Below are 18,213 nucleotides of genomic sequence, written 5' to 3'. Positions count from 1 at the left end.
TAATAACCGAGTAATTAAAATAAATAAATACTTTTTTATTTTATTACTTATTTTATTATAAGTAAATAAAGTAATTAAATTGAAATTAAATAATAATTTTTGTTTGTTTGTTTGTTTTAATGTGTTTGTTGAATCACAAACATAACAAAACAATGGTTTAAGATGCAGGCTTGCCAAGCAGAGCGATGTTTGCATTTTAAATGTCTTACACCACAGGGAAGTACTTTGAATACTTATTTATTTTTAAAGACGAATATCAGGAAATATTTAACAACATCCCTGGGCACCTTTGAAATAAATAAAGAAAAAATGACTCCTTGGTGTAAGTTTTACCCCAAACACCATCATAAGCCTAGAGAATTTCCAAGCGGATCGTGATGTACTTTTTGTACAGGATGAGTGTCGTGTACTGATCAGATTTTCTTCTCAGATTTTTAATAAGATAAATTCATCCCCTGAAACCCTTATCATCATTAACCTGCTTTCAGTGAATAAATCTGCCTCAGCCCTCCCCAGAAATAATGCATGAATATGGATGGGCTGTTGTGCCTGGGTCTATTCAGTGCATTGGACTACCTCCAACGTTGGCATAAAATCACCAACGGCAGAGGAGACTACACCGTCCGATCCAGAGGATAATGATGGGGAGCAATGACTCAAAAGGTCTCCTGATTACCGAGAAGGGTCTGTTGGGTATGTCTGCAGCGAGGAACATGTTGCGCTCATCCTAAATGCTCTCGTGCCCTGCGTCTCTATTGACTGGCCAATATGTTGAGTCGACTGATGAGTGGCAGCGGTAGTCTTGACAGGGAATTCAACTGTACGGTGCGACTGCTGGACGACTCGGAATACGCTTGCACGGTTCAGGTCAGTATTAACATGTTTTCATCATCACAAACGGGTTATCCCCGTCACTGACACACGTGTCTCGATGTTGGCGGTGCTGATGCTGCGCATTCAAGCGGGAAAATCCTCGAGTATCTGCACGAATCCGTACACAGCACGAGGGCTGCAATGCGTAATGGGTAATTAATTTTCTTTGGCGTACGTTATGAGTCAACGAGCGCGTGTTTGGTGACCCGTGTGAAGCCTTTAGAGAGCAGCAGGTCACCTGTCACGTATCTCCAGACTCGCTCAGACCTGAGTCACATTCTCTGGGTGCGCTTGGTCCATGCAGAGGAGTCTGAAAAGAGAGACCAGTGCCAAGGTTTCAGGTGCTACGTCAGTGTTATGGATATTTTAATCCCATTGCAATTACGTCTTGGGGCAAACTATGCACTAATGATAGACAGTAGAACGATGAGTTGAAAGATTGTATTAGACTTTTATAGCATATTGTGGTCTTGGGTTTTATGAGTTACAGTATCAAATCTGCAGGAAAAGTCTGAGTCTGTGCACATTTAAGCAGCTCTCTGTTGACCAATATGTGATTGAATGTTGATGACAGAACAAACTAGATTACCAAATCTATTTCTCTCTACGTATGAAGTGTACAGGTTGTGGGCAACCTTTTTGTTTTTAAAAATGGAGGCATAATGGATATTACATCTATGACTCTTAAAAGAAAATGATGCCATAAGCAGGGGATACTCAGTACCACAATCAAAATGGGTCTTATGCTAAATACTTACCAAACTTTAATTTTTGACAGTAACTTGTATAACCCTCTGCACATAGATAAATAGTATGCAGCGTACAGATCCCTGCTAATACTGATGTATTGTTTACTATTGGTGTCTTAAGCTGTTTACTGTATAAAAAAGAGGATATGTCAGTGTCTTGTGTCTAAACAGTTGGGATACGACTGATGGCTGGTTGCCGGCTTTGCATTGTAAATCCCTATAAAATAACACGCTGACTGAGCAAGACAATAAATGTGTTTTTAGCTATGTTTACCACATGATTATAAGACACAATATAAGTTACCCCCTCAATAATCAAAGCCTTTACACCCCCCCAAATATTTATATAATAATTAATAGAAACATGTACGATTGATACTTCAAAATCCCCCTAATGTTTAAACCTAATTAATGTACATGCTTGTTTAAAAGCATAGACTCTGATGCAATACAGTCAGGAATAATACAGAATTTATAGAGACACTTTAGTATTTTATTTAGCAGTTGAGTGTTCATCAGGAAGTTACAAAAGAATGATATTTCTCAAGGATATTGATTGTCTGACTCAGGTAGGCAACATTTTGAAGCAAAATAAATGATAGGTGTAAATGTGTTGTGGATGTGTAACTTGTTTACACATGACATATCACAAACTCTTGAGTAAAGCAGTATGGAATAATGCATTTGGTGATTGTCTTCATTCTTGGTATTAGTCGTGTGTGGTCGTATCTGTCATGTATGTCTGGGAATGTCAGTGCAGGATTGTGACATTCCATTGTCCTTGGAATTCTGTGTGATGCTGTGGTCACCATGGCAACAGACTGATCCCATCATCATTCCCCTGCTGCTCCTGCTTTCGTCAGACAAGCGTCAGACAGGATATGTGCACACATGTTTACTTGCATGCACAACACACCGTCTCGTACACAGAATTCTTTCAAATACGGTGATTATGTGCTATGGAGTAATATACAGTGGATGAGACTTTGATAAAATAAAGATACATGGAAGACATTCAGCTTCAGCCGTCCTTACCTCCCCTTATCAACTTGGCGTTGTCCTTTACAATTGATTGATCTGTACAATGGAGTTTGGTTAGTGATAAAATGCTTATTAGTGAAATATGGCCTCTCCCTTTTAAGAGACTGCTGACTGTGTTTGGCTCCTGGAAGTCACACATCTAGAGACCAGATATATGAGACACTCTCACATATAGTTTCATTATAGAGCTCACCTTTGTGTAGGTCAGCAGCTGCCTTTCAGATGTATTTCACTGCTTCTTGTTTAGCCAAACATGCAATGCAAATGAAAGGCACCATACTGATGATTTTATTATAATATGTTTCGCTTTACTAATTCTCACTTATTTGTACACTGTTGCATTACTGAGTTTCCACATGCAACTAGACTAATTAAAACTATTTGTTGCAGTTCTATAATAAATACACAGATGGAAATAATGCATAAATATGACTCTTTCAGCTTGTCAATGGGGCAAAAACTAAACTAAACTAAAACACCAGCTAAGAGTTTATCTTACCATAAAGTTTTGGAATTTTTTGCAAACTTCCAATGGGTTCGTTTTATTGTTGGGTGCATGTCCTCAAGAAAACAATGTCTTGCAGTATGCAATTGCTTTTTACACTTCTCAAGGCAGCATCATTAAGTAGTATAACATATAGTTGTTCTAATGGGGATATGCTCTTCAATTGAGTAGATCAGATGCAAAAGCAGCTAAACCCCACCTCTGTCAAAATTGAGATAATGATATTGACCTGAATGCTCTCGTCATGTATGTTCAGATACCTTCTGTGTGGTAAGCTTATAATGTACCATCTTAAGAATGGAAATCATGGAACTTTTGTAAGATTTAGAATTTGTTATTTTCCAGTATCACAATACATTCTAAATTATATACAAAGTATAATATAGTCTGTGATATATACAGTATAGGGGTCAAAATGGCCATGGTTCATTGGGGGGATTCTAGTTGGGGACATATTTTATACTGTTAACCACAGATGCAAAAAATCTCATATTTATGACATTTGATTGGTGGCTGTCACGTGATTCCCTCAACTCAATCCCCCAAGTACCCCTCCGATTTCAAGGCCTGGTTATACAACATGCCCTATTAGATGTTTTTTTTTTTGCTAAAATGTCACAATATGCAAACAAGGAATGTGATTGCTCAAATATCTGTTAAATATAATAACACTTATATTTTTATTTTGAAAATATGCCTTTTCCATAGTACTCCTGCTGTTATTGTTGAGCTTCGGAGTAATGATTCAAATATATTATAGGATATTATAAACTCACCGTACTGTGTAATTGCTTTGTAAAATGGCCTTTGGGTATGCCTAGTTCTCCTGCCTGATCAGATCGAGCTTCTCAGTCATGCTAATTCAACAACAACAAAAAAACATTAAAGAGTTATTCATTACTTTCATCTACATTCTTTAACGTGTCAGCAGTATTTTTTTCATATTGACTGCGGGACAAGGTATAATACTGCATGTGCATCTTTTTCCAATGGTCAAGATCCCTCTCACACTCCCTGAAGCAGTGACAGTTACCAACTTTGCTAATGACTTGAGCTAATGTTATGAGACAAACCAAGAATAAGATGAACTGTAACTTTCCCCAATCGTCCTTCATTTAAAGGCTTCCTTTTTGTTTGTTTGTTGATTTTTTCCTAATGCCATCCCTGCATCTATGACTATATTTATACCGGTCAATCCATACACAAGTTAATCCATACAAGTTCATTGATAAAGGCCCCCTGTAGTTAAAATCAAGTTTTAATGTTGTTAATAAATAATGAATAAATAATAAAAATATTTAGGCACAAATGCTATTCCTCAAAACATTTTGTACTATTAATTTTAAGTTCATTACACTTAGCATTTTTTAGTTTTCTGAATTTTGTTCGTTAAAAGGTATAGGTCCAAGGCATAAAATATTAAGTGATGTTTAATAGTGGGTGTATTGAAAAACATCTAGGATTTAGGATACATTATGGGGGGGGGGGGGGGGGTCCTGGACAGGGAATAGACTAGTGCTAGACTAAAATAATTGTAAGAGCTGTCCAAACTAAAAACAACATATCTAAAAATACATCAGTGCCCTTTGTTTTTCCTAAAAATGCACACAAGCAATGTTTTAAGTAATGTATGTTTGTTAAAACTAGTTATATTTCATAACTAAACTAATGCCTAGTCCTGGCTTAAGCTAATCCTTGTTATGGGAAACCGCCCAATAAAGCCTATTTGCCTCATACAGAATATGTCCCGCCACTACTAATGACACTATTCATCCAGTAAAGGGAAGCTATACAGTATGTGACAAACCTAAGATGTAGATGTCATTGCCAAGATCCAACCCCCAAAACCTCACCAAAATTCCAACAGACTGAATGTTAAAAATAAGTTTTAGACATAAATATGCAAGAAAATTTTAAATGACAACAATGCTGTTTCTTAGTTGAAGTAAAGTCATAAGATAAAAAAAATTATATTACATTTCTGCTATAAAATGACCAGATTAAGTCATCTTACTCATAGATTAAATGTGTTAACACATTAGTGTTGATTCTGGGACAACACACTAAATGCGTTGTTCCATGATCCACCCATATGTGTTATTATTGAAACAACACATTTTGTGTTACTTTTACACAACATGTGTTATATTCTAACACAAAATCAACATAAATGACACATAATATGTTAAAGTTACACATAATGTGTTAAAAGCGTAACGCACAAAGATGTGTAAAAAATTAACACATACTTTCTAAGAGTGTAGTACATGTGGAATGTGCTTCATCCATAAAAGCATTTCATTACAAGGAATACAAGGTATTTTTATTAGTTTGTGTGTTCCCTGGGTTGAAAATGCATGCATTGCTATCTCAATCATCTATCACTGAGCTACAAGAACCCTAGACAGAGTGTTATGCAAACATTGGATTCAGATGGACATACTACCTCCATATATGTCTACAACAGCAGCAGGACAGCCTTTGTTTATACCAATTTTTTTACATTCTATAGTTCTCTGGATCTCTGTAGCTGATCTTTATGACCATATAAGTCCAAATGAGAAAAATCATGTTTACTCTAGTTTATTACTTACTTACGTTTTTAGAATGTATATCATCATCTACTGAGCAATATCATCATCTTGTACTCTTCACTCTGTCTCTCTCTCACAAACAAGCTCGTATGCATGCACGCACACACATATTGTAGTATGTTCTTCATTTGCTAAAGATTAATCATTCAAATGTTATTAATAAATGTATCATTATTTTAAAATAAGAGATGTGTGGTGAGAGGTGAAGGTATGATTTTTTTAGTTGTTTGTGAGATATTTTGCTGTTTGGATAGGCTACCAGTTGAGATGATACCTGTTTTGATTTTGCATAGCTGTCATCATGAGCTAATGTCTTTCAATCTTGATCATCTTTCCAACACTTTTTTATTTGACTTTCCTCAACCACACAGCTTCTTAGAAGACCTTTAAAGTGCTGTGTGAATGTTAATATTTGATTGAGCTCTGATGTCTCCTGGGAGATTCTGAAATATTAAGATCTCTCTGGAAGCAACATACATGATTCAACTGAGCAGGACATCAGACCAAACACACACATCCTCTCACCCTAAAGTGTTAGTTCACCCCAAATTATAAATATTGTTAACTTTAAGCTGTTTCAAACCTGCCTAACATTTTTTTTCTATAGTGATTGATTTGTCTTTATGTTCCAGAGGGATGCAAAGGGTCAGTGGCTCTTCGAGCAGGTCTGTCAGCATCTAAACTTGCTGGAGAAAGATTACTTTGGCATCAGATTTGTGGATCCAGACAAGCAACGGGTGAGCTGTCATAGTATAATAAAGTATATAGTTGTTACCAAAATGGAAGTTTGTGTGTTATGAAATGTATGTGAGGATATGAGCAAGAATTACAGAAGTATTATAGACACTTCTTTATTATACTTTGTTATTTCAGCATTGGCTGGAGTTTAGCAAACCAATAACCAAACAAATGAAATGTAAGTCATACTTTACCAAACATCTGTGATGTGATTTCCTTCAAATGTCCTCCTTTAAAGGGTGGCAATTTACTTTGTCTGCTGGATTACATCCACTTAAATGTTTTATGTCCTAGCTCTGCCACCATACACCATGTGTCTGCGTGTGAAGTTTTATCCTCCAGACCCTGCGGCTCTGAAAGAAGAAATCACAAGGTACTTTTCTTTCTACTGAGTAGAACAGCAAAGTCTATATTATTCATGGTGATTTCCATTTACCAGTATCTAATTAAAAATAAACTATATGAAGCATTCAGATGCAAAAAGTTCGAAAGCTTTGTTACATTAATAAAAAATGAGGGGCAGTGATAGCTTAGTGGTTAAAGAGTTGAGCTTGTTACCCAAGAGTTGCCAGTTTGAGTCTCACAACTGGCAGGTTGCGACAGATGTGCCCTTGAGCAAGGCACCTTAAAGGAGTTAGAGGGTTTTGCAGCGAAAGACAAATTTGTTAAAATGATACCAATAAAATGATAATAAACCTGATTAAAATGCTAATTTACAAGAAAGCATGTCGGAAACACTTAGAAGGCTTTGCATTTAAACTCTTCATGTACTCTTCATTTTTAATCAAGAATACATTCAGAATCAACACACTGAAAGCTACACATTTAAATATGTGCTTTTCAATGTTCTACATTGTTTTTTTAGATACCTGGTCTTCCTACAGATTAAAAGAGATTTGTATCATGGCCGACTTCTGTGCAAGAGCTCAGATGCTGCTACGCTGGCTGCATTTATTCTCCAGGGTAACAGCAAATCTCACTCACAGCAGTCAGTCAGTCGTTACTAAATTAGTTAATTTTTGGTGTCTTTGTTACATGAACGATGTTGTACTAGGTCAACACACTCCACAGTATGATAAGACACAGTATGATAATACAGCTTTGTTTTATTCTCTCTTACTTTAGCTGAGATTGGAGACTATGACCCAGGGAAGCATCCAGAAGGTTACAGCTCTAAGTTTCAGTTTTTCCCCAAGCATTCGGAGCGCCTGGAGCGCCGCATTGCTGAAATCCACAAAACTGAACTGATGTAAGACAGTCCAGAAGATGTTAGTTATGTGCTACTGTATCTGTTTGACAGACAGTGTCATTTCTGAGTTTAGTCTCTTGGAACAAACAGTTGGAAGTGACTTTACTGTATGTGAGTATTTCATTCAAATCTCTCTATCTCTTTCCAACAGAGGTCAAAGCCCCGAAACGTCCGAGCTGAATTTTTTAAGGAAAGCTCAGACTCTAGAAACATATGGGGTGGATCCACACCCCTGCAAGGTCAGGACCAAAAGCCATCAGCTATGAAAGTATCACCTGTCTGTCCTTATAACTTTTACTGTTTGTACCTGATTTAAAAAAAAGAGACAGTGCAGTAAATGTTTCTGTGTGTTTGCATTTTGATGAAAGGATGTGTCTGGAAATCCAGCCTTTTTGGCCTTTACTCCGTTTGGCTTTGTAGTACTGCAGGGTAACAGGAGGATTCATTTCCTAAAATGGTGAGAAAGGGGAAATTAATCTGTCATATCATTTTCATTTGCTTAGCGGTCAAGATTCAATGACTGTGTGTATTAATAACTATGACAGTATATTGTCATTTTAATCAGGCACGAGGTGACCAAACTCAAGTTTGAAGGAAAGACATTTCATATATATGCAACTCACCAAGAGGTAGGTGATTGAAAGTCAGCGGCATATATTAACAGAGCAGATTATTGAAGAAGGACTGGATTTCTTAGGAAAACTAGCCTGTCGTGTTAACTATTAAAAGTACTCTAGTAACACCAAATGAGATTGCAATACTGTCTGTTATTGGTCAAACTAACTACACTTGTAGGGAAAATCAGCCTGGAAGGAAAAATATTTTTCCATTAAATATCTTTTCTGAATTTCTGTGAACTTCACTAAGGATCAGAAGATAATCTTGACTTACTTTGCTCCAACACACGAGGCCTGCAAGCATCTGTGGAAGTGTGGTGTAGAAAACCAGGCTTTCTATCAGTATGTGCACATGACATTTATTACTCATCCAGCTTAATTAGGATTAATATTACTTCTTTTGCTTCCGAACTAATTTACTAACTGACTTAATTCAGTTATTAAAAGTTAAGGGTTCTCTCTCTTTCTTTTCATGTCTTTTAGGTTTGAGAAATCAAGTCAAGTTCGCACTGTGTCTAGTAGTAATCTATTCTTTAAGGGTAGCCGTTTTAGATATAGGTGAGTGTGTTTATCACCCTGCTTAATTAGGCCTTAAAGATATGAATACTGAATTAGTGAATATATAATTAATGAATTAGCTGCAAGGCTGCTCTTTAATCCAGTGGTATGTAGTATAATTGAGGCACCGTTCATTCTTTTAAAGTGGGAAAGTGGCGAAGGAGGTGATGGAGCAAAGCGCAAAAATCAGAAGAGAGCCTCCAGAGATCCACAGGCGAGTATCATCAATGTATTTTTACACATGAGTGTGCTTTCAAGAGAGGGATTATTGTATGTCACATCTGTTTGTCTTTAGGGCTGGGATGGTCCCGAGCAGGAGTTGTCCCTCTATCACACATGGTCCACGACAGAGTAGCATTCCTCAAGCGCGTAGGAGAGCAGTCCATATTTCCATCATGGAGGGTACGTCTATGTTCACAGACACACACACATCATGATTAAACATTTCAAATGTGTATATTAATGAGCAATTCACAAGTTGATGACAAAATCAACCACATGATATGGATGATACCGGCATGATTCTTTTATGTGTGTTTGTTTCTCTGATCGTGTCGACAAAATGTGATTTGTTATGAATAATTTTATTGTAGGATCCTTTATATTCGTTATAGTTAGCACCCTCAAACACCCTGTAGAACTGGGCCTGCTGACTGAACAGAATAAAATATTTGAAATTACATTAATGTGGTATGAAGTTAAAAATTAAAGTAGTTTTAGCAGGCTGCTTTAAAATGGGGTTCTATTTCATTCTTTGTTAACACTGTTAAAGAGTTGGGTTCCTCATGCTAATTCACCGTCAAAAATTTCTCATTTCAAAAAGCAGTTGGACGTATGAAGGAGTATTTCTGTACCGAATGCACTTCTCTAGGGTTTGTCAAGTTTCAGAAAGTTTTTTAGAACATGAAAGATTCATACGTAATGATCTTGCTCTATTTCTTTTATGGGCAATTTCAGTGCAGGAAGTACAATGAAAGTCATAAAAATCACAAATCAACATCACTAGAGAAGTGTGTTTTTGTTTGTGAGGGAAATTTAAGCTTGTTTAGCTTTCCAGTGAGCACAGCATTATGGAAAGAATGGATATAGTTTTTTATCCGTGTCAGCAGTGGAGTTTTGTGTGTGGTCCCAACCGGGTCATTAGTCACAGGCGATAAGTAAAACTGCATCAAATGTGTTTTGTTGGCAATTGTCGTGTTGTTTTTCAACTTTTTGTCTGTGTGGACCACTATTTGTAATCAAGAATTTTCGCGGACCACCTCATAATAAAATATGTCTACACAAAGTCCTGAATTAATCTGCACCTCTAAACAGGCTTACTAGCACTAAAACTATAACTGGTCATCACAGTAGTACAACAGGTTTGTTAAAAGAAAGTTTACTGCACAAAACAGCTGGCACATATTTTATTTATTTATTTACTCAAGCGTCCGAGGGGATGGTTCATTTGAACAACGGGCTTATGTCCAATGGAGTGGTATGCAATCCATACAGTAACAAGAACACTTGGATATAGTCAACATTGTCATTGGAGTCCATTTCCCAGCCCGATATGAATATCCCCCTTTGCCCCCTCCACATCTTTCCCTTCCTCTTTTTATCCTCTGTCTGATATAGGCCTATTTAAATGCAAGCAGAGCGCCACTGGCCTATTTTAGTAATCAGACAATAACTTGACAATTTAATTAAAAAAATATATAAATATAGGCCTACATAATTCTTAAAATTTATTTTTCTTTGGCCTTTACACGGACCGCCTGCAGTACCCTCACGGACCACTACACAGTTTGGGAATGGCCGATGTAAACGAAATGAAAATGCACACCGTAAAAAAATGACTGGAAGCAGCGGTTTCCAAACAAAACTGTAAAAAAAAAATATTCTTAATTCCAATAATTTCCAAAAACAATAATTTTACATATTTTTTCTTTAAAAGTTCTGCAGCCAAATACTGTTATTTTACAGATTTTCCCAAGACAAAACCCACCCATTATTCATTATGAGTATGAATTTTAGACAGTGTGCTACATGCACAAACCATTTTTCCTGGCCTTAAATTAGCAAAAGTGGGTTGCTGTGGATTCAATTTTTAGAATGTTTGCACTGACATTGGTACAGGTGTGATCCTTCAATTATATATTGATAATTTATTCATTATTCATATAAATTATCTGTGACTTTCAAAACTGGTTGTGTATATGATGTCCAGTTCATAAGTCCAGTGCAAGTCCCAAAAACATCTGTTTCCCCTGACAACAGCACCAGCAATTTTGATTTACAAAAGGCATTTCTAGTCTTTTAATTGCACATTAATTCCCTTTTAAGTCTTTTAATGGAGCTTCGAATAAGCATCAAAAAACCAGAACTGGGAGCTTCGAATAAGCTTCGAATAAGCATCAGCTGCTATAAAATACAATGAGCTTAGGAAGGAGCCAGAATAATCAATAAGTTCCGTGATCATGTAGAGGAGATCGTTGCGATGCTTTCTCTTTTTTTCCAATCCCAGTTCTGGTTTTGACTATTTCCTCTGAAATGCCACCCTCTGGTGGTCCAGAGATGTCTTTCTTCTCATTGGAACATCTACTTTTTGGCAAAAGACACAGGGTTATCCTATTATTATAAACAAGGTTCCATTTTTTTTACCTTTACAAATGTGATGTAGCAGTACATTTACAGTCAGTTATTCAATGTCTCAAGCTTTACAAAACTATAATTTAAATAATTAATTCATGTGGTGTATTTGCATATTCAACCACAGTACAAACATCGATTCAAAGAGATATATATATAAGATATATATATATATATATATATATATATATATATATATATATATATATATTTAAGTAAAGTTGGGACAGAAGGACAAAACAATAGTTAGGCAGTGATAAGAATACCTTACACACCAACTCTTTATTACTCTGCAACCTGAGAACTGCTCTCATTGTGCATGTGACAAGACTTTCACATGCTTCAGTAACTTTATTGACACCGACACATGTTGGATTTGCCTATATGTGCCTGTGTTTCTGTGTGTACTAGTGAAATGTGTAATTTATTGTGGGATACAACTCTACTGTAGATAGGAATTACACTTAAAATATTCAAACTATGTTTTATGCAAATGTTCTTGAGGTTGCATAAGATTACATTTTTATTTTTCTTTGCATGCAAGCAGTGTTAACTCACAATGAAGGCATTGTCGTGATGTAAAGGGTATGAATCCAAAAAGCCCCTAATAACCGTCTGCTTTTAAAGAAAAAATAAATGTTCATTTATAAAGTGAACCAAGACCAGTTTTCATGAACAAATTTACATAAATGGTAATGTAAGTAAATGATAACAGTAAATACAAATTAAGAGCAGGATTTGAAGGTCCTCTAGACTTTTAATGCATTTTGTATCAAACAACATAGACAGAGACAATAGGAGCAACAAACTTTTCTTGCTCATCTATTGCTATTATTATACAGTCTATTATTAGGGAGCCTGCCAGGGACAGTCCATGTATGTCATGTGGCTTGTGTCAGAATGAGTGGTGTGTGGTGAAAATATGCTTGGCTTCTTTTGTTACATCCCATGTACACATTATTGGTTTGTGGGGGTTGGAGAATGTAGTGCAGTTCAGCTTTAGGGCTTACAGGGACTAAAGCAGCTTTAGGGTGCTCTATCTCATACTCTTTTTTTTTTTAGACACGCACATGCTGTTGTGTTGTTTCAGTTCAGTAGGGTAAAGGGAGGACAGAGGTTTGGCGGTGACACACTAACACAGAGCGCAAATTGCATTCACATTCCGACACCATGGTAAAGTGTCTCATACGGATTAAGACAAAGGTGAGCGTTCACCTGCGGATGATCAACCACTGTTACAGGGATGTCAGGGTACGAGTGTTGACGTTGGGACCTAGGCTGTTAGGGAAAGCTCTAGGGGCTTTGCCTCTTTTCCCCTCCTTGCCCAACTCTAACGCTTCTTCTGAAGCTCCATCAAGACTTGGTGTCCAACCCAGCAGCACTGCAGGTAAACTCGGGTTGTCATTTAAAACAAATGGGCATTGAGAAAAGCAAGTCTGTGACTGTGTTTTTATGCACTGATGTTTGTTGAGCAATGAACATGTGTCTGGTGTGTCAGTATTGTGTGGCTTTTATTGGTTGTGAGTAGTTATACTATCCTATCCTGATGGTTTATTTAATGTACAGTATGTTCTGCCAATGTTTTGGACAATACATTTCTACAAGATTAATATTTTTGCAGTAATTTACTTGTGAGTAAATATTAATACACTGTAAAAAGCTGCTACTTAAAAAAGTAGAGCAAGTAAATAACTTACTTAAATTGGTAACACCTAAAATATTACATTTTCAATGTCACATTTGTAGGCTAACCCACTGAAGTAATTTTTAAAGTTGATCCAACTTTTGCTTTTTACTTTGCGCACAGTTTGAGGTGTTCATCAGGGTCTCCACTTGCTGCTGTGATTAAGACTCATGGCGACAATGTTTACAAAATTTGTTGAATGTTAATAATAAAAAAATAATAATTTTGATATACACATACAGTGTGTTTGGTTAAGACATTTGTATCAGACCAGTTTTAAACCATTCTGGCTTTTCATTATGTTTGCTCAGCAACATTCATAATAAAATGTGCTAAAGTAATAGATTTGTCCACAATAATCATCCTATGGCAAGATCATCTTAAAATAAATTCCCCATTCTGATAAAAATATAATCAGTGGCACAATGAATACATAATGAATAACATATAATACAGTGAAAACATTAAAATATAATTAACTCTTTTCCCGCCATTGACAAGTTATCTCCTCAATTAAGAGAAAACATTTGCATTTTGCATAAAAAAAGTGTTCCCGATGAATTTTTATCTTAATCTGCATTACCGTGATTATCTACTAGATGGCTTAATTACCCAATTAATGAAAAAAATGAAGCCAAAACATTATTTACTAATTTTAAACTCTTTGTATGTTTTAATCTGAATCTGATCTCTAACAAAATTCCGTCACAAAATGCAATTGTTTCAGCTTTTCGCAAAAAAAATATTTTTAAAGAAAAAAAAATATTTTTAAAGAAAATAAAATATTTTTAAAGAAAAAAAGTTGTTTTTAAAGAAAAAAAATATTTTTAAAGGAAAAAAAATTTTTTTAAAGAATTTTTTTTTTTTTAAAGAAAATTACTTATTTAAGAGATTATAAGCAGAGAAAAAAATATAGATTGGATGAAACCTTTTTTTCCATTTTGTTTGTTTGAAGCAGAGGGTCTGATCTTTCATTTGATATATTTGTATGTTTATATATTTTTAGAAGAACATTTTTCTGAAAGGCATTTTTTGAAACTTTTGTGAAAATCACAAAAATGCTGTTAAATGAGTTAATGATAAAATTACTTTGAATGTGGACAAAATAAGAATTATGTTGTACAGATCTGAATCCTGAATGTGTAAACACAATCATGCTGAACATCTTCACTCTATCTCAGGTTTGGAGTCCCTGCGTGACAGTGGCCATTCCACACCAGTACGATCCAGTGGCAGTTCATTTCTCCAGTCCCATGGCAGTGGAGCAGAGGGAGGGTATGGAACAGCAGAGTTTTCCGAGGACTCTTACAGTCCCTCTGACAGCATGCTTTCCACACCGGTGTCCAATGACCACTCTTCGGACCAGGCTCAGGTTCGCCACACCAATGGCCCCCATAACATCCAAGAGGACCGTGGAACAGAACTGAGCGCTTCAGACCAGCCAAGGCCACTTGGCGCAAAGGCGAAAGGTTCATGTCCTGGGAAGACACGGTCAACCCAGCGCAGCCCAGAGGAAGAGCGGGTAAATGAGTTTATCTGCAGCTTGGCGCGTCTTTTCTTAGTGACCGTGGTTCTGCTGTTTGCCCTCCTCCTTCTTCTTATCGTCCTTACAGAGTCTGAGTTGGACTTGGCTTTTCTTAGGGACATCCGGAGGACTCCCGAATTTCAGCAGTTCCACTATGAATACTTCTGTCCCCTTAGGCGCTGGTTGGCTTGCAAGTTGCGCTGGATGGGTGGACATCTCATTAATAAATGAATTTTGTTTCTTGAGTAGCCACGCCTCTGCATCTTCTGAGAGGCATCATGGAGTCCATTGGTAGTAGTAAAACAGCGGGACGTAATAAGTATTTATGTCATGGTATTTTCAAATCTACATCGCCAAACACCTATCAACGTAGCCAAAGCTGTGGACTCCCTAATATCATGGCAAGAGGACACCTGTGTGTGTTTCAGCTGTAGTTATTGTGAAATTGTTCGGTTTTTCGACAGCACGATTTTGTGGTTGGGTAAAAATATGGTACATGTAGCTCTATAAATGCTGCCGTCACTCATAAATTTTTTATATTTTAATATATACACTTACTGCAAAGGTTGGTCCCCTAGACTGTGATGAATGAGACCTAATACTGCAATCATAGATGCCTTCATTGATCAGACTTGTTCAATATAGACTGAAATTGTCGATGGAAGTTGAAAAGTAAAGCTTTTAGATGAGGTCATTTGTAAGTATGAAACGTTGGTACTGGTGTGAAGTTGATCCATACCACAGTGTAAACAAAAATGGTATGGATCAAAGCCATAGGGTTATCTGGTGTGCTGATGAAGATCAATGTGTGTACATAAAACACTGAGGGATGGGTCATCATACATTTAAGACATTTTTCACCAGACAGGATTTAAAAAAAATCAACCCAGATTAATAACGTTTTATAATGTATATTTCTGTCACAAACAAAATAGCACTGATAGCCTGTGCAAATGGTGCCCTTGAGAATGTCTGGTTCTGAGAATGATATAGAAAGTGTATGGGATGGTATGTGAAAGGTTTGGAAAGTCTGAACGTTTATCTTATTATCCATAATCAGATTTTTATGTCATTATTTTTCAACCATGCTTTAATAATTTTAGAGACTTCACTTTCCACTAAAACATTTAAAAACAACTGAAAAAATACAAAAGTAAAATCTGAAATTGTTGAATCTTTTAATTAAAGACACAATACACACAATTTAATGGTTAACTTAGGACGTAAAGGTCATCTTTGAAGTAACTACTGTATATACACTTAAATGACATTCAATAAAATGTCATTGTAAATTTTAACTCATCATCAGCCTCAAATTGTCAAACTTATAGCAGCTGCTGATGCAAATAATAATTGTTGGGTTCATAAAGCTTAAATCAGAAGGTGTGTAAAATGACACTTTATACTGTTGTGTGTAGCATGGTTTTGTTTAGAAAATATAGCCTATAGTTTAACTAGAACAATATGCAACAGTACCAGTGATGGCACATGAAAACCTCTGGAACTGAAATTATGATGCGTTTTAATGATAAGAAAGAATACACATGAAGCAATACATATGACGTTGACAAGCCAGCAGAACATTTTATTGCTAACGTGAAGATGGCTGAGAATTAAAAAGCAATCTATATGAATTAAATAACGAACAGCTGCAAAATTTTAGCTGAAAGTGGTTTTATAAATCAGCAGTGCTCCCAAATACTGTGACTGAAATGGTTTCAGACATTTCAAACAGTAACATTTTCTCAAAGCAATAGTAGATTGAATCAAATTAATATGGAAGTCAATCTGAAAAAGTGAATCTATTAACCTGTTGTACAATGAACACTAAGCTGTCGCTGAGATCAATATTTGATTCCAGTAATCTTCCTTTATCATTGTATTGCATCACCTTATTACTTTTCTGTAAATCTCATGACATATATTTTCAATATGTTTAATACCATGAATGATTTTCCCTTGTATCAACAAGACATTAAAGCAGTTTATTTTTATGTTTTTTTTTTCAAAAAAAATTGAATAAAATAAACTTCCTACAATTCTTTATTATCTTTTTTTTAAAAGTTTGATTACAGTTTTTTTCGATTGCTAAACGACAGTGGGCACAACTGGAGCTATATGTGCAAAACTCTAACTACAGTCTGCACAGCAGCAGTTCATGTGGACCAAACTCTAGATCATTTTTCATTGCTTGAACACAGTTTTCAAAACTTTACACACTTATTCCATGACTTTAACCACAACCTGCACAACACTGTGGATTTACAGCACTTTGTTCAAATGCTAACACACTGCTGTCAAAACTGTGAATCACACATTCAAAACACAATTGATTTCAGCATTGTGCCTTTCAAACACTGCTGATTGCAATTTCATATAAATATAAATTCCAATTTCATATATGTATTTCATTTATATATAATATTACCTTTCATGTACTTTAAGTTTCTACCTTTTTTCTCATTACTGTAATTCCGTAAATTACTACAGACAACTGAAGCAAACTGCTAATTTTCATTTACCCTAAAAAATTATGATGTTCTAAAAAAAATATTGTGATAAATCAATAAATAAATCATTCTTTAAAGAAAACATTACTTGGTGTGACATCACTGAAATTGTTAAAACTGTAAAGATATAAAGTTAGTATTTTGTGTATTGGTGTTTGATGTTAGTGTTTTTCCTCTCAGTGTGTTGTGAGTGACAGTGTGTGTTATCTCAGTGAGGGTTGTGTTTAGTGTTTGGCTGCACGGAGGTGTTTTGAGCCATGTGTGTAGAGTTGTGCTCATGTGACTTTTGGTATTGCAGACTGTAGTTAGAGTTTTGCACATGTAGCTCCAGCTGTGCTCACTGTCGTTTAGCAATCGAAAAAAACTGTAAAATGAGTATTAAAAGGAATATAAAATATATAAGGGTGTTCAAATGCAAAAGCCTCTAAGCGCCACATCCGTCAGAAATTAGATACTGATATTATTTGAATACTCTCGGCATGTGTTAAACCTATCAAAAACTTTTACTTAAAATCTGCTTAATCCCAGCCTCAGGTCATTCAAAAATACTGATTTGTTGGAAGAATCCATTTACATTCTAATAAAAATGCTAATTTATAAGAAAACATGTCAGATGCACTTAAGAGGGTTTTGCTTCTGAGCTCTTCGTGTTATAAGCTTATACAGTACTGTGCAAAAGTGCCACCCTGTGCCATTAGATTTATGGTTTTTGAAATGGTTTACTGAACATACATAATTATTTCTTTGTCTATTTGTTAGAATACAACCAGGAAATTTGTGTAAAGTATTAAAAATAAACTGAAAAAAAGCATTTCATTATTTTGTATAGTGTGACCTCCCTTTATACTTGAAGAACAGCAGGTTCAGAATTGGCTTAATGTCAAGGGTGCTTACACTGAATACTGATTTCTGCAAGAAAAAGCTGTTTAGTTTTGAACG

At 35.8% G+C, this 18,213-nt stretch overlaps 1 protein-coding gene across 3 annotated transcripts; it reads left to right on the top strand.

Annotated features, from left to right (window-relative positions):
- The first annotated feature begins 482 nt into the window (after positions 1 to 482).
- On the top strand, positions 483 to 16,390 carry frmd5b (FERM domain containing 5b). Of its 3 annotated transcripts, none has more exons than XM_065267921.1 (14): positions 483 to 867; positions 6,395 to 6,499; positions 6,636 to 6,678; positions 6,795 to 6,873; positions 7,366 to 7,463; positions 7,626 to 7,749; positions 7,901 to 7,988; positions 8,118 to 8,206; positions 8,315 to 8,378; positions 8,617 to 8,708; positions 8,850 to 8,924; positions 9,070 to 9,138; positions 9,220 to 9,326; positions 14,421 to 16,390. In XM_065267921.1, the coding sequence occupies exons 1-14, from the start codon at positions 769 to 771 to the stop codon at positions 14,993 to 14,995; spliced, it is 1,707 nt and encodes a 568-aa protein (XP_065123993.1). In that variant the 5' UTR covers positions 483 to 768; the 3' UTR covers positions 14,996 to 16,390. The 3 variants fall into 3 exon arrangements, with proteins under 3 accessions (XP_065123993.1, XP_065123994.1, XP_065123995.1); XM_065267923.1 differs by lacking the exon at positions 483 to 867 and adding an exon at positions 910 to 1,025; XM_065267922.1 differs by lacking the exons at positions 8,118 to 8,206; positions 8,315 to 8,378 and having other exon boundaries at positions 485 to 867.
- The last annotated feature ends 1,823 nt before the right edge of the window (positions 16,391 to 18,213 follow it).

The sequence above is a fragment of the Paramisgurnus dabryanus genome, chromosome 2 (assembly GCF_030506205.2).
Source record: "Paramisgurnus dabryanus chromosome 2, PD_genome_1.1, whole genome shotgun sequence".
Taxonomy (NCBI): domain Eukaryota; kingdom Metazoa; phylum Chordata; class Actinopteri; order Cypriniformes; family Cobitidae; genus Paramisgurnus; species Paramisgurnus dabryanus.
Note: the sequence above shows the minus strand (reverse complement) of the source record. Positions and strands in the feature narration are given on the sequence as shown.